This window comes from Piliocolobus tephrosceles, chromosome 1 (assembly GCF_002776525.5).
Source record: "Piliocolobus tephrosceles isolate RC106 chromosome 1, ASM277652v3, whole genome shotgun sequence".
Classification (NCBI taxonomy): domain Eukaryota; kingdom Metazoa; phylum Chordata; class Mammalia; order Primates; family Cercopithecidae; genus Piliocolobus; species Piliocolobus tephrosceles.
This window is the reverse complement of record NC_045434.1, coordinates 46,958,270-46,972,488: the sequence shown is the minus strand read 5'-3', so window position 1 is coordinate 46,972,488 and position 14,219 is coordinate 46,958,270. Positions and strand designations below refer to the sequence as shown.

Below are 14,219 nucleotides of genomic sequence, written 5' to 3'. Positions count from 1 at the left end.
AAAATGTTCTCATTATGATAATTACACCCAACAGCATGTTTTTAATTCAGCACTCCATTGCTTTGTTTTTCCAGCATTTAATGAATGCATGATCCAGTTGTAACTGAGGTGAACCTTATCTTCAGGAAACAAGGAAAAAAAAAAAAATCCGCACCCCTTAGGTTCCAATTTATATATAGACATTAGGTCCTTATTACCTTCCTAATATTTTCCAGAGTCAAAAACTTTACATCAATAATGATAAACTAGATTATATTACTAGAAAATAAGCAAATCAAATCATCCTATAATCTTTACTGGAGTGCATTGGCATGATCTCGGTTCACTGCCATCTCTGCCTCCTGGGTTCAAGTGATTCTCCCACCTCAGCCTCCCATAATCTTGATGACTTTACATGACAAAATTTATTTTCAGTTCATTCACTTGTTCATCCTGTTAAGGTTTAGGGATATATGTGGACCATAGCTATTCTGATTATAGTTGCTAATCAACTTCCCAGGCTTATGGACCAGGTTATATATACATGCTCACAAATCTTCACCAAAGTAAGCCACATGGCCACAGTGACTTAAAATGTCATCAGTAAATGTCTTATCTTGTGTTCGGGAAAAAGTGACACTGGGAATTTTGATTCATATCGAATGTTTACTAGTTACAGTGTGGCTGTCCAGAGATGACTGTCTTTACTTAAAGTGCTCATATCACCACTTCTTAGGATTATTTTGCTATTTTATCTCAGTTTCCAGCAACACTTTATAAAGATTGTAACAGTGATCATGTATCACGACAATACAAACCAAATGTGGAGTGGAAATCAGAGCTCTCTTAGATTTCAATTTGAAATTTATGTTTTCTACACAAACTAACCTTGTTGCATATACACAATGGTGTGGTGTTTTGCATTATGCTTTATATGAAAATATGGGGAGAATACTAGAAGATGAAGTTTCTTGAAATTAAGAAAATAATTTTCTTTAGTTATTAACAGTAACTATAATTACTTAGTTATTAAATTAGTTTTAGTTTGGCGATGTCCCCAGAGTTTGTTCTTCCTTTATGTTTTTTGCATGACCGATATAGTAGATTAATAGATGGGGTGGCAAAATGTTTTATCATTTGAAATATTAGGAGGCGAAGTGAGACTACAAATTTAACATACTGAGTGAGTAAAAAGCACCTGATAGCTGAAGAAGGCTCTTTGGAAAGTTGTTCAGGAAGCCTTCTTAGGGTCTTCAGAGAAAACATATCCAAAGTGAGTTGGATTAGGTCCATTCATATCAAAGAACAGTGATAAATGGGTAGAGGAGTTGGGCTAACTAAGCTACTATACAATTGTATTTTTCACAGAAAACACTCTAAAGCCTTTGAATTGCAATTTATTCATTCATATTTTATCTTTGTATAATCTTTGAGCCCCAAGGTCATGATTTTCTTATGTTCATCTGTATTGCCAGAAACATGGACAATATTAGTTGATAATCAATGGTAGACAATATTTTCTTCGAATAGCTGATTCTACAGTATTATAGTCTTATAAACTGATTTCATAAAATAAGTAATTTGTGTTAGTTGTTCTTATTTGAGAGAAACAAAATGAAGAAAGTCATAAATACATCAGTTCAGAATAGTTCATGGATTTATATTTGTATATTTACTAATTATTAAAAATAGAATTGCACTTTTCTAGCATGTATTTACTTTTTCAGCATTTTAGAAAATCTTTAGGAAAGCATGTATCGAAAATCTTTCAGCATTTTAGAAAACATTTGTACAGGATATAAAATATTACCATTGAATCAATCATCTTGGATTTTTTAGTCTACTTATTTCACTTAGATTGTATCTTAATCTTTGAATATATTTCAGTTAACAAATTTAGCACTAATTACACCACTGAAAAATGTATGTCATAGCTTTAAGGTAAAGTTGTGTTATTCTCTATTGATTAAATTACAAGCATTTTACAATAGCTAAAACATTAAATGAGAGTAAGCCTATAAATTTTTGAATTAATGAGCAAATATTATTTTGATCATGGTATAAAAATATCTTCTTAGAAGTTTTGTATTACTATATATCTTGAGGTATATCATCAAATTTTAGGACTTAAATATTTTGTTTCAAATGATCTTTTTCAATGTTTAAATTTTTATTTATATATCATATATTTAATATGCATTTTATATATTATACATTTACTATTATGTACCTACACTTTCAGATTTAAGTAACTTTATTATAGAAGTGAATAACATAAAAATTTATTTATATCAACTTATAAAGATAACAAAGACATTCTTACTCAATGTTGAGGGAACATTATAATAAATTCTATGAAAGCCCTATATTTACTGAAAAGATGGCATTTTGATGAGATCTGAAAGGCAATATACCAAATTGTATATATCAGTGGTTTTATTCAAAGTATGGTCACCAGAAGAGCAGCACTAGCATGTCTGTTTAAAATGCAGATTCCAACTCCTATCGAATACCTAATGAATCAGAATCTGTCGTGAAGTTTCCAGGTGATTCTGATAGGTACTGAAGTTTGAGAACCCGTGGTAGAAAAACGCTAATTAAAACTGTTTAGATGAGTGGATTCTTACAGGAAACAGCAAGAATTTCTCAAAGATGAAAGAACTTCTAATTTATGTTCAGGCCAAAGTCTTCCCTAGATTCAAAAGTGATTCTGATCATATAATTAGTAACAAAAATGGGTTGTTTGACTGTAAAATGTGTGCCACAAGTACTAAATATCCATAGTTAGAAACTGTCAGGGTCATGCCCCTTTGTCCTGGAAGTATGTACACTGTTCCTCATTGTTCTTCATCAATCCTTTTCCTGCCTCCTTGCACCAAGCAATTTATTATTGTTATTTCACATATTGCCTAATTGTTGTCTCTGCAGAGTTACCTTCTCTGGCCAGGTAATGTAAATATGACCACACTTCATATAGTCATATTTCTCATCAGAGTGGTCTGTATGTGTACCTCTCAGTAAATATCAGAATTTAAAACTTTTAAAAATTAATTTTCTGTCTTTTAAAATTTATTCCTAAACATTTCTCCAAAAGGAGAAGGCTACTTTCAGATGGACAGTATGGGTCTCATCAGTAGATGAATTTCTTATCATGTACTGAGCCTGGCACATTGCAAGCATTTTTTTTTTTTTTTGGAGAAAATATAAATAAATATGGCACATGTGTATAAAGTGTTTAATCAACATTTCATTTGATTATTTTATAAATATGAATTAACACACTTGAAGTATTAAGCCTAGTAAAGTGTTCTTCTCTGTGGGTGACATTTGAGAATTTTATCGGACCAATTCTCACAAAAAAAATCAGACCCAGTTTACTGTAATTCTTTTCTAATTTATTATCAGGCTGATTTTATCTCAGTGTAAATATATAAATTCTTTTAAAAAATGTATAAATCTTGTATAACCATATCTTTCATTTTTTCTAACTTGGCCAAATTTATCTATAAAACCACTTTGCATCTTGAGAAACTGCAATAGCTGAATTTGGGTTTCCAAATATGTTGTAAACCATAATTATTTAAAATAAAAAAAAAGAGGAAAACTGGTTTATCTTTTGATGATGTTTTTAAAGTTCTGTCGCTCCTTAATACCCCTGAGGATTTTTACGTTCTCACTCTAAAGTGAATAGAGAAAGGAAATCATTAGGGTGATAAATATAAATCATTCTTTTTTTTTTCAATATACCTTAGAAAATGAAAAAAAATTACCTTAGTTATTTTGTTATTGTTTAGTAACTCTATATTCATATTCTAGGCATAATAAAGTCATTTTTATGAATACATATTTTCTTGGGGAAAAAAATCTAGGTGGAAGCTCTTCACTTTAAGTGGCTTGCTTTTTCTTTACATGACTTGGTTTTAGAGTATTCACTCCAGTTAAATAAATTATAAATATTGCTTTTCCTACTCATAGCACACAACATAGTATTACAAGCAAGAGTAATTGTAATGTACTGACCCCAGCTAAACTATCAAGTGAACTTCTCAAATGAAAACATTCAGATAGATTACGCATTTATGAATAAAAATAAATTTGCTTTTCAGGGAGTTTGGCCGCTGGAAAGTAAATAACCTTGCAGTTGAGAGAAGAAATTTCCTTGGCTCTCCTCTGCCTCTTGCCCCTGAATTCTTCCGCAACATAAGACTTTTGGGACGTCGACCTACCCTTCAGCAAATCACAGAAAACCTTATCAAGAAATATGGGACACATTTCTTGCTATCTGCTACTCTGGGAGGTACGGCTCTTTGAACATATTTGTGCCTGTGTGTGCTTGTGCATAAAACTGTATAAATCACAGAAAAGTGTTAATTAATCCAGATAGCTAAAGTATGAATAGTTATAGAACTCATTCATTCATTTACCCAACACATTTTGAGTGATTATTAAATGTCCCACACAGTGTTCACAATTGTGAAGCAGATGAATATTACTTAGTTTCTGCACGAAAGCTATTTACAATCTAATAACATACACATATTTGACATAATTATTGCACTCTTAAGGTCATATGGAAACTTTTATTTGAAATACATGAATAATAAGCAGTCACAGGTGGGGTCATCAATTCTATTTATAGAGAGAAGGAAAGGTTTCTTGGAGTACGTGTTAAATAACTACAATTAAATTTTTAGCGCCATTTTAGTGTTTCTGATTGTAGTTGATACAGATTGTAGCTGGTACAGAAAAAGTGATAAACAAATAATTACGACGCATAAGAAAGTAGAAATGAATAAATGTCACTTTCTCGATCAATGTATACATTTGTAAAAATTAAGGAAGCTATTGTGTGATATGGTTAAATACAATTTAGCCATACAAATATGGATTTTTCATAGTGATGTATGATTCAGCATTTTGAATATACTTAAATGACATTTTAGGAGATAATGTGTAATAAGCAAGATATGACATTTTCCTAAAATTAAAAAATATCCCAGATTTACATATATTTTTAATTTTATGTTTGATTTCAAATAGTGTCCCACAATTTCATTTAGAGATAGATGTTACTTTTTCTTATAATGAAGAATAGTCTACAAAATTCAATAGGAAAGCCACAAAAACAGTGAATCCTTGCTTTCTTGTCAATTTCTTAATGAATTTACCAAAGATAGCCAGGCTGATTCACAACAATGGTATGGTGCCACAAAGGGCAATTTGTTCATTTTTTAGCCTTAGAGGATGTTTTTCCTTAACCTGCCAGCCCAGTCTTTCAGCAAGTCATGTCAATTTTTTACACCGGTATATACCCCATCTCCAGCATCAAACTCTTTCCTCACCTCCTCTCCAGCATCTCTAGACCAAGACATCATCACTTTTTCTTTTTTCCTGCAATACTCCAATGGTCCGTTTTCCACACAGCTCTTTCAAAAACTTGAGTCAGTTCATATTCACTGTTTCAATTGAAACCTAGAACTGGCCACTTAAAATCAAATCTAAGCATCTCCCTATGATTTATAAGACCTTACATCAGTGATCTGATGGATGCTACCTTTAAACTCAGGCCTCTTCTCACCTCTTCCTCATGCTCTGTTTTTCAGTCACAGTCACCATGATGTTCACATTTTTCTACCTAAATGTTATTTTTCCAATGAGGCTTTTTCCTGACTGCTTTCATCAGTAGTGCCCAGTGAACCCCATTGTTCTCTACTATTTCATGATCAAATTCGCATTTCTCACTGCATTTATTATTATGTGAAATTATTTTAATTATTTGGCTATTGGTTTATTATCTGTAGTTCTTGCATATTTTCTTAAAAATAAGGGCCCTAGCTGTATTGTTCACCACTTCATCCCCATGGCTCTGATTGCACTTCATTTACACTAGGTTCTCATTAACTATTTGTTAAATGAATAAATAAGTAAAACTACACTTTCTTTGGAGACTGAGGTCATCCAAATCACTAGATATATGTAAACATTTATAATATAAACAGAGAATAATTGAGTTATAATTCAGGAATGATTCTGAATGAAAGCAAATCCAGAGAGCCAACTGGGTCAAATTCACAAACAAAGATTCAGAACCGATGAGAATCAGTACCCAAGTAAGAGTAGATAAGGTAGGCATGAACAGGTTGAAAAATGAGTGGATGTTCCACAATATTTCCACATTGTGGAAAATAACTCTGGCATGGAATCTAAAGACATTAAAGGTGAAAAATATAGGTGACTAAGGAATAAATAAAAGTCTGACTGTAAATACACACTATCTCTCCATTACCTTCTTCCACAAAAGGATAGTGATAAAATAAGAAGAGAAAGAGATTAGCCACATTCTTGTTGAATCCTGATTCTCCCTCCCTGCTTTTTAGTCAACTGTGAGACTTTAAAATATATTAAGTAATTCCTCTGAATTTTAATTTTTTTTAATAGAAAAGGGGAGAATAACACCTATGTGATGGGACATGGGAAGGTTAGTATAAATGTTAAAAAATGTGCTTAGCACAGTGTGTGGTATAATTTAAATATGTGATTAATTGAAGTTGTTTTCATTATATTAGTGTAGACAGCCAAAACATATAAAATATTTCAATAATTGTGAAGATTGAGTCTGTGAAAGCTGTGTCTATTTGGCTCAGTTATGTCAATTATTATTAATTGTATAAAATCTGAAAGGTAAAATGTAAGTTATTTCTATAACTCCTCCTCTAAAAAAGTTCAGTGATTTTGAAACACATACTTCATTATTATTATATAAGTGATTCAAAGCACTTGTAAGTATTTCAGAAGATAAAATATATTTTTCCAGATAAGAAAGGAAAGAAAAGACAAAGACAGAAGAGATCAAAAACCACCAACGGTTCCCATATGCATTCGTGTTTCTTAGTTTCAAAATTTAACTATGTTTTACTATGTTGGTACTATGGATGCCACATTTTTGCTTTAAGATTCATTTTTATTTTGTATGTTATTTTGTTGTATAAACCATTTTTCAAACTTTATGACATTAATCACTTGAAGTCGATCTTCCAGTGATGGCAATGTGCTCTCTCTAAATGATTTTACTTCAGTGTCTTAAAAGTTTTGTTCAAGTATTGCCTTAAAGGGGAAAGGAGATGGAATTAGCACCCTTACTCACATTTTATTCTCTCAATATTCCTTGGATTGAGTTTTCATACTTTTTTGTACTGGAATTATTTTTCTTCTCAAAATGTTACTTTATTTTCCTGTGGGAATTTTTGTTTGTTAAAGATAATAATTCAGTAAATATGCATGCAATAATTTAAATAGCTTAAAGATATAAACTATCTGCAATTAAAATGTATACCAGGAATGATTTCTGGAAATTTTAAAATTATTGCTGTTGTACTTACACAAAAATCTTTTTAGTGACTGTGAGTTTATCATTTAACCTTCACTCGTTTTACCTGATTGAACATGTATTTGAAATTGTATTTATCCATTTTTTAAAAGAAATAGAAGTTTGTGGCAGTTAATTTGAACTAATTCCCCCACTTCTTTCTCTTAATTAATTAAGACAAAGCAAAAACTATAACACTAGTGTGTAATGTATATAAGCAAACCTTTTAAACAAAAAGCCAGTCACATCCATGTCCCTACAAAGGACACGAACTCATCAGAACATAAAGAATAACAAAAAAGCCAGTCGTGTTATAACTAGATGCTTCCTAAGTACCGAAATCTTCAACAAAATTTCAATGTTTTTCAAAATAAGTTCACTATAAAATACTCACTATTAGTTTTACAGTCATAAAAAGGAAATAAATGAAAAATGGCTTTTTCCCCCAAGAGTTATTTAATATATTATTGATGTAGACATAAAACTTTGGGGACCATACTTGAAGCCTTTAATGGGATATTTTATGACAGATAAAGCCAGTGATTGAATTATCATTCTATCTATAGAGAAAAATAAGTTATAAAAAACATTCTTCAGTATATATTATTTTCCCCATTTATTTCATTTTAGAGCTACCAGACTGTTTATCAATATAGTAATTCAGCTTGCTTCTATTTTGGATAATGATATCTAAACTCCATCACTGTTTGAATATCTAAAATAAGCTACTCAATTTAAAGAATCAATCTTGAAAAAATTGCACTTCTGAGAGATATTGATTCTAGCTGTGGAATGTATTTAATGACCATTTTTGTAATATATTTTATTATAATTCAATATATGACAAATACTAAAATTAAAGTGTATCTGTGTACTGAATATAAAATACAAAATATGAGTGAATATGACAAAAAATAATAACTTTAAAATTGGTGGGCTTTAATTACGGGGAGAAAGAGAGTCTACTATAAAGCAACAAAACTGTGTTCTGGATCAATTTTAAAAGACAAAGGACTAAGGAACATAGAGACCAAAATATTCATTAAAATTTATTAAATATTATAACAAAATATTTATAGAAATTTTAAGTGTGCTCTTATCCTCATCTCCCAAATTATATAGACTTATCCACCCAGTCATAGTAGCCAGGAAACCTGTGGGTTCCTCTGCTAGTACTCTTGCCTCTCCCAACTTTAAGGCAGTGAGGAGCAGAGCAAAGTGCGTAGTCTCCTGACAAGCATATCCACAAAAGGAGGAAGAGTAGGAGGTGGGGTTTTCATGGGCAGCCTCTTTCCTACACTATACCTTTCTGTTAACTCACTGCAGCTCTGTGGGACAGCAAACACATGGTAACAGTGCAGATTGTTTGTAAAAACAAAAAATTCCTCATGTAGAGGAAAACAGGAAAAAAAAAATTCTTTTCTGAATATGTGTGTGTGTATATATATATACCAAAATTTATTTCAGGATCAAATAGACAATATAATAAGATTTGTTAATTTAGAAAAACTGTGAAGAATACTTTTTATTCTAGGCATGATAAAAGCAAGTTCGGTTTGAACACTGTTATTTAATGTACAATTTAAAAAGCTATAATTAAATTATTAGAAATAGTTACAATATACTTTTTTCATTTGCAAGTCCTTTTAATTTTTTTTTCTGAAAGTGTTTCTTACTATACTATATGACTAAGTTTTTCATTTCTATTTGACTAAACGTGAACATTTTTTAGATATTCAATTTTGTTTCAATACAAGAAATATCCTCTTCATTGTTGGAATAAAAAATTCATGATCGATGTGCAAAAATAGTATTAACTTTGTACAATAGTGATTTAAAATAATGTATACTACCTCAATTCTCATGTAGTATATATATATATATATATATATGTCGTATATGTAGTATACATACGTGTGTGTGTGTGTATAATAAACTATGCCTCCAATGTAGTTCACTTATCTAAAAAATTTAACAAAACATTGTGTGTGTGTGTGTGTGTGTGTGTGTGTGTGTGTGTGTGTGGTTTAAAGAAAGTATAAGTTTGAATTTAGTAAGATACGATATGGATAAAATATCAATTAGATTTTTTTTCCGGTTGTTTGCATTCCCATAAGAATAAGAACTCGGAATATGCTCATTTAATTTCAGAAATAGTCAGTTCTCACTTTTCATTGTGTGAATTATGTTCTGTATAAAGTATTCACAGACACTTTAATTCTTTTTCTTATGCCACCTTCTTTCAAAATTGATTAACTGCTGTTGTTCTCATTTTCACTTGGTCTCTTAGGAAGCAAAATTTATTTCACTTTAGTTTATAACGTAATAAAGGTAATCCACTATATACACACACACATAAATAATTTATTTCTTAAAGAAATATTAATAATCACTTGAGATGCAAAGAATTACTTTCTCTCAGAATATACATTCTGTTTTAAAAGAAAGAAAAATTAATATTTTTGAAGATTCCTATCATAGGAAATAATCAAAATAAATGTCATTGAAGGGGGAAAGGGACTGCTATACTGATATTTATTAAAATTAATCTCAGGATTACTAATATTTCTTAAGATTATGTTGGTTTCTCTCTCTCATTCTCTCTCCCTCACTCTCTCTTTCCTGTTTCACTGGTAAATAAAATAAAGTATCTGAAGTTAAAGCAATATTATTAATCATTTCTTAGTTGTTTACAAGACAGTTATCTACAGAAGCGATTAAAAAATCACTTATGTAAATAATAAGAATAAACAAGAGCAAAATGTAATTAAGATTTCTATGTCAGTTGATCTTAGTAAAGGCGTTCCTGGCAATCAAGGTAAAAGATAAATGTTAAGTTGTAGAATATTGGACATTTTATTATTTTCTACTGGTTCTTTCATATGGTACATTGATAAGGTAGATAAATTACCTGTCTACTTTTTTGACGAATATATACTGAGTTACTTATGACAGTGCAAAACACCCAAGATCTTCTTAAATGAACACTCAGGTCACTGATAAAGACAGCCATTTAACTTGGTAATAAGTGTTATTATGGTTTAGAACCTCATTACTTGAGTGTGGTTCATGAACCAAAAGCATCAGCATCACTTTAATGCTTGTTTGAAATGCAGAATCTCAGATTCCATCACAGATTAATGAATCAGAATCTACATTTTAACAGGATCTCCAGGTGATTTATATGCACATTAAGTTTGAACAACACTGTTTAAAGTATCTATATAAATCTGAAGTATCATCAACTGTTTTGAGAAATAATCTTTTAAAAAATAGCAAGAGTTTGTAACTATACATACCAAAAATGTTTTTTAAAATACTCGTTATTTCATTGTAAATAGCTCCAAAATTAGAAGTAATTTAATTGTTTTTCACTCAGGGTTTATTCATTGCCACCTAACCTCAGAGCTATTCATTTCCACTTCCTTTATTTTCATGTTATTGTACTAGTATAGACAATATCATTGTACCTTCAAATTTTCTTAGAAAATTTATAGTCTATTCTTGGGGGTAACTGTTAATAATCATAAGGTCAGTTACTTTCCTTTGGGATGCTTTGCAAAACATATTATATTTCTTTGTCAACGTGAGATAAGGTTAGCTCTTTCCTTCCCACAATATCTTGCAGATGCCAATTGGTGTTAAGCCAACGTGTCTATTTCTGAACTATCCTGATATATTTGGCTCTGCTTCTTGCCAAACACTTATTTCTCTAAGATTTTTTTTTTTCTGATGTATATTTGTTTTTAAAATCCCTTTTTCCCCCACAATACTGTATTAGTAGCTTAGTAGATCTCACCAGGCTATGTACCTTTAACATGTGGAGCTTAGGAAGGATGATTATCAGCTCTGAGAGCAACATGTAACTGCAAACCCAATATAATTTCAAAAGGGCAAAAATAACAAAAATATTGTAAGGCTTAGCACAAGTAGCAATGTGGCTTATCATTGCCAAAGAATGGACAACCTTTTTGAGGCAAAAGACTATATCAAAAGTAAAACATACAAACAATTACATTAAAACAATGTTTTCAATGTTTATTTCTGTAAGAATGATTTTCAATCAAATAGCATTTTTTAATAACTATAAATCACTCCAAGGCAGAGCAGGCATTCACAATAAGATATTCAAATGTAAGGAAGTTGAATAATCAGGAAGACATCTGCCATAAATGCACATAATTTTTTTTTTTTTTTCTGGGTAGAATGTAAACATTGTAGGAAAACGGGCTAACTCAAGCGCAGTAGCAATTGCAAATAAAATAGAATACATCCAACTCATAAGAGTCGTCTTCACCGTAGTGAAAAAATACCCACATTTTCATTATATGTTGGTTTCTGTGGGTACCCTGTGATTCTGATCTGCGTGTCTTGGGAATCAAGAAGGCCTCTTTTGCAACATACCATCCCCCTGGCAGGGGTAAAAAGCAAGAGAACAGGTGTAACTTTGTGATGTCTCTCCAAACATTCATTATGTCAACATCTGGCTCACTTGTATTTCACTGATCAAAGCATTCTCCTTCTAAATCAGAGTAAAGGGAACACATCATGAACTACTCATAGTTGTTGTCTACAATGGATCATGAATCTATGTATGCACGTTTGCATTTATGACGGTGTTGTAAATAATTGCAAAGAATAAAACAATCTACCACATTATCATTACTGATTTACCTGTAGGATTCTTTTTATCCTTGTTTTATCTATTATTTTTAGTACGTTTCTACCCTCAATACTATACATATGAGAATGCCAATTGAGAAAATCCAAGTGAGAAGTAAATAGTATGAAGGTTCTTTAATTTCTATTTCTCATTGACTCAACATAGATGATTTGAAGATCAGAGTGGAAAAATACATAATTTTAAGGGCTACCTCTTACAAAAAATGTCAAATTCTATGACCCAAATATGGTATAACATTAAAATGGTGATTTTTGTTTGTTTGTTTTATTGTCCCCTGTTTCTTCATTTTCTATTAAAGCATCCTTCAATATGTGCTTTTAATGACCATAAACCACCACAAAATTTTAGTTATGTGAGACACAGCTGCATGATTTCTGCGTGGAACAATCACATCTTTTTATATCCACAGTCATTAATCCTTTTGCTGCCTAACAGACTCAGAATGTTGAATCGTTTTCAAAATCACATTTAGTTTTTACAAAATGTGTGGATGTCCTTTGGAACCCATGTCATGCTTATGAGCTACAGCTGGTTTAATAAAATGAATAAAAATGACTTTTGAACACAATTTTTTAGTTGATTGAATAACACTATTTCAGTTTTCAAATCTGAACATTGTCATTTACGTAGGTTCTAATGAACTGTTATTATTTAATACTTGTGGAAAAGTTACAGTAAAAGTTGAGAAGGCATTTTCTCAGTTTGTAAAAATCTCAAATGACTGTGAAGAAGATAATTACAAAATATGATAGTTATGTATAACTTAAAAAAAAAAAACAGATCTCTTATGGGAAGGAAATAGGCCTATTCTCCGTGTAAATAGAGTGGCCTTCTCAAAATTTCTTAAATATTTACAATCCATGATTTATAAAAGTTGCAATTTAGCACGAGGTAACAGGTTTACATCAAATAGTTGTGTGCTCTGTAAACAGGGTATTCATTAAAAGAATTATTATGGTGATTTAAACTACTGATTTAAGTTGCTTCACATGCATACCTGCAAGGAAAGCTTTTGCATACATGGATTAAAATTATACTCTAGAGAAGAACCATGAGCAATTTATGAATGGATTCTCTTTATCAGGCTATTAGAAATGATAACCCACTACTATTATTAGTAATCCTATATATTTTGATTATAAGAACCAATAGAAACAATTATGACTAAGTCCAGATTACCCTGATGCAATTAAAAATCTACGAAATCCTAGCTTATGAAAATTTAAAACTACTTCATCAACTGTTGGATCTTAAGAAAAAGGAAAAGAGAGAAATAGAACATTTACTGCACTCACAATATGTGCTCTGCCAGGTACTGTAGAGGGATTGTATTATTTAGTCTCCACAGAAGATTGAGAGAAGTATATTTTCTTTGTTTTAGAGACGGGAATGCTAAGTAAATATGCAACTGTACCAAAGCCCCATAGTCAAGTAGAGAGATGATGTGCTATTACTAGGATTTGCCCTTACATACGTGACTCTAAACCTTATGTTTCATTTGCCCTCATTACGTTATAATCCCTTTAGAATTATTTAATTGAAACCAAGCCAATTAAAACATAAACAATAGAATTAGTAATAAAAATGTGTTATGATAATACCAATGCATTATCATTTGATTTTTCTTGTCTGGAATACATATTCTTCATGACAGAAGAAAGAAGTCATATTAATCTGTAACTTACAAGTAAATGTGGATGCTGAAAAATCATTGTTTTTAAATCTCCTGTGGATAGAAAATGAAACCCCTCTTATTTGTGATGATGATATAGACCACCATTTTTCTATGTTCATCTTTAATTGCCTCAACATATATTAGGTTTGTATTATCATTCATATAGTTACAATAAGGACTATACTAAAATGGTGATCCCTACCTCTTATTACTTTCCACTTGTGTCGTGGGACAACCTAATATGTGCAAAGGATTTCTAAATCAAATTGGTTTTAATTCACTGTTTTAAGATGAGCATGTGCTCCACCTTTTTTGTGGGGTGAAGTATGGCTCAATTGGAATCCCGTTAAGAAGAAATTAATGATGTGTCATACTTACCTGTTAAGCAAAGACATACGTAGAAATACGATATTTATCTGAAAAATATTTATCTGAAAATCAACATAGATAGAAATATGATATTTAAAGAACTGTTGTGGGAGATCTTTACTCTCTGTATATGGTTGCAGACTATA

The 14,219-nt window shown here is 30.9% G+C and overlaps 1 protein-coding gene across 2 annotated transcripts in view; it reads left to right on the top strand.

Moving 5' to 3' along the window:
• The window catches only part of BRINP3 (BMP/retinoic acid inducible neural specific 3), a 393,483-nt gene that overhangs the window by 194,993 nt on the left and 184,271 nt on the right, over positions 1–14,219 (top strand). Inside the window, exon 3 of one of the 2 annotated variants that reach the window (XM_023203373.3) lies at positions 4,086–4,276. The exons of the other annotated variant lie outside the window; for it this stretch is intronic. Coding sequence (XP_023059141.1) covers positions 4,086–4,276 — 191 coding nt within the window. The remainder of the gene's footprint in view (positions 1–4,085; positions 4,277–14,219) is intronic. 2 annotated transcript variants of the gene reach the window in all.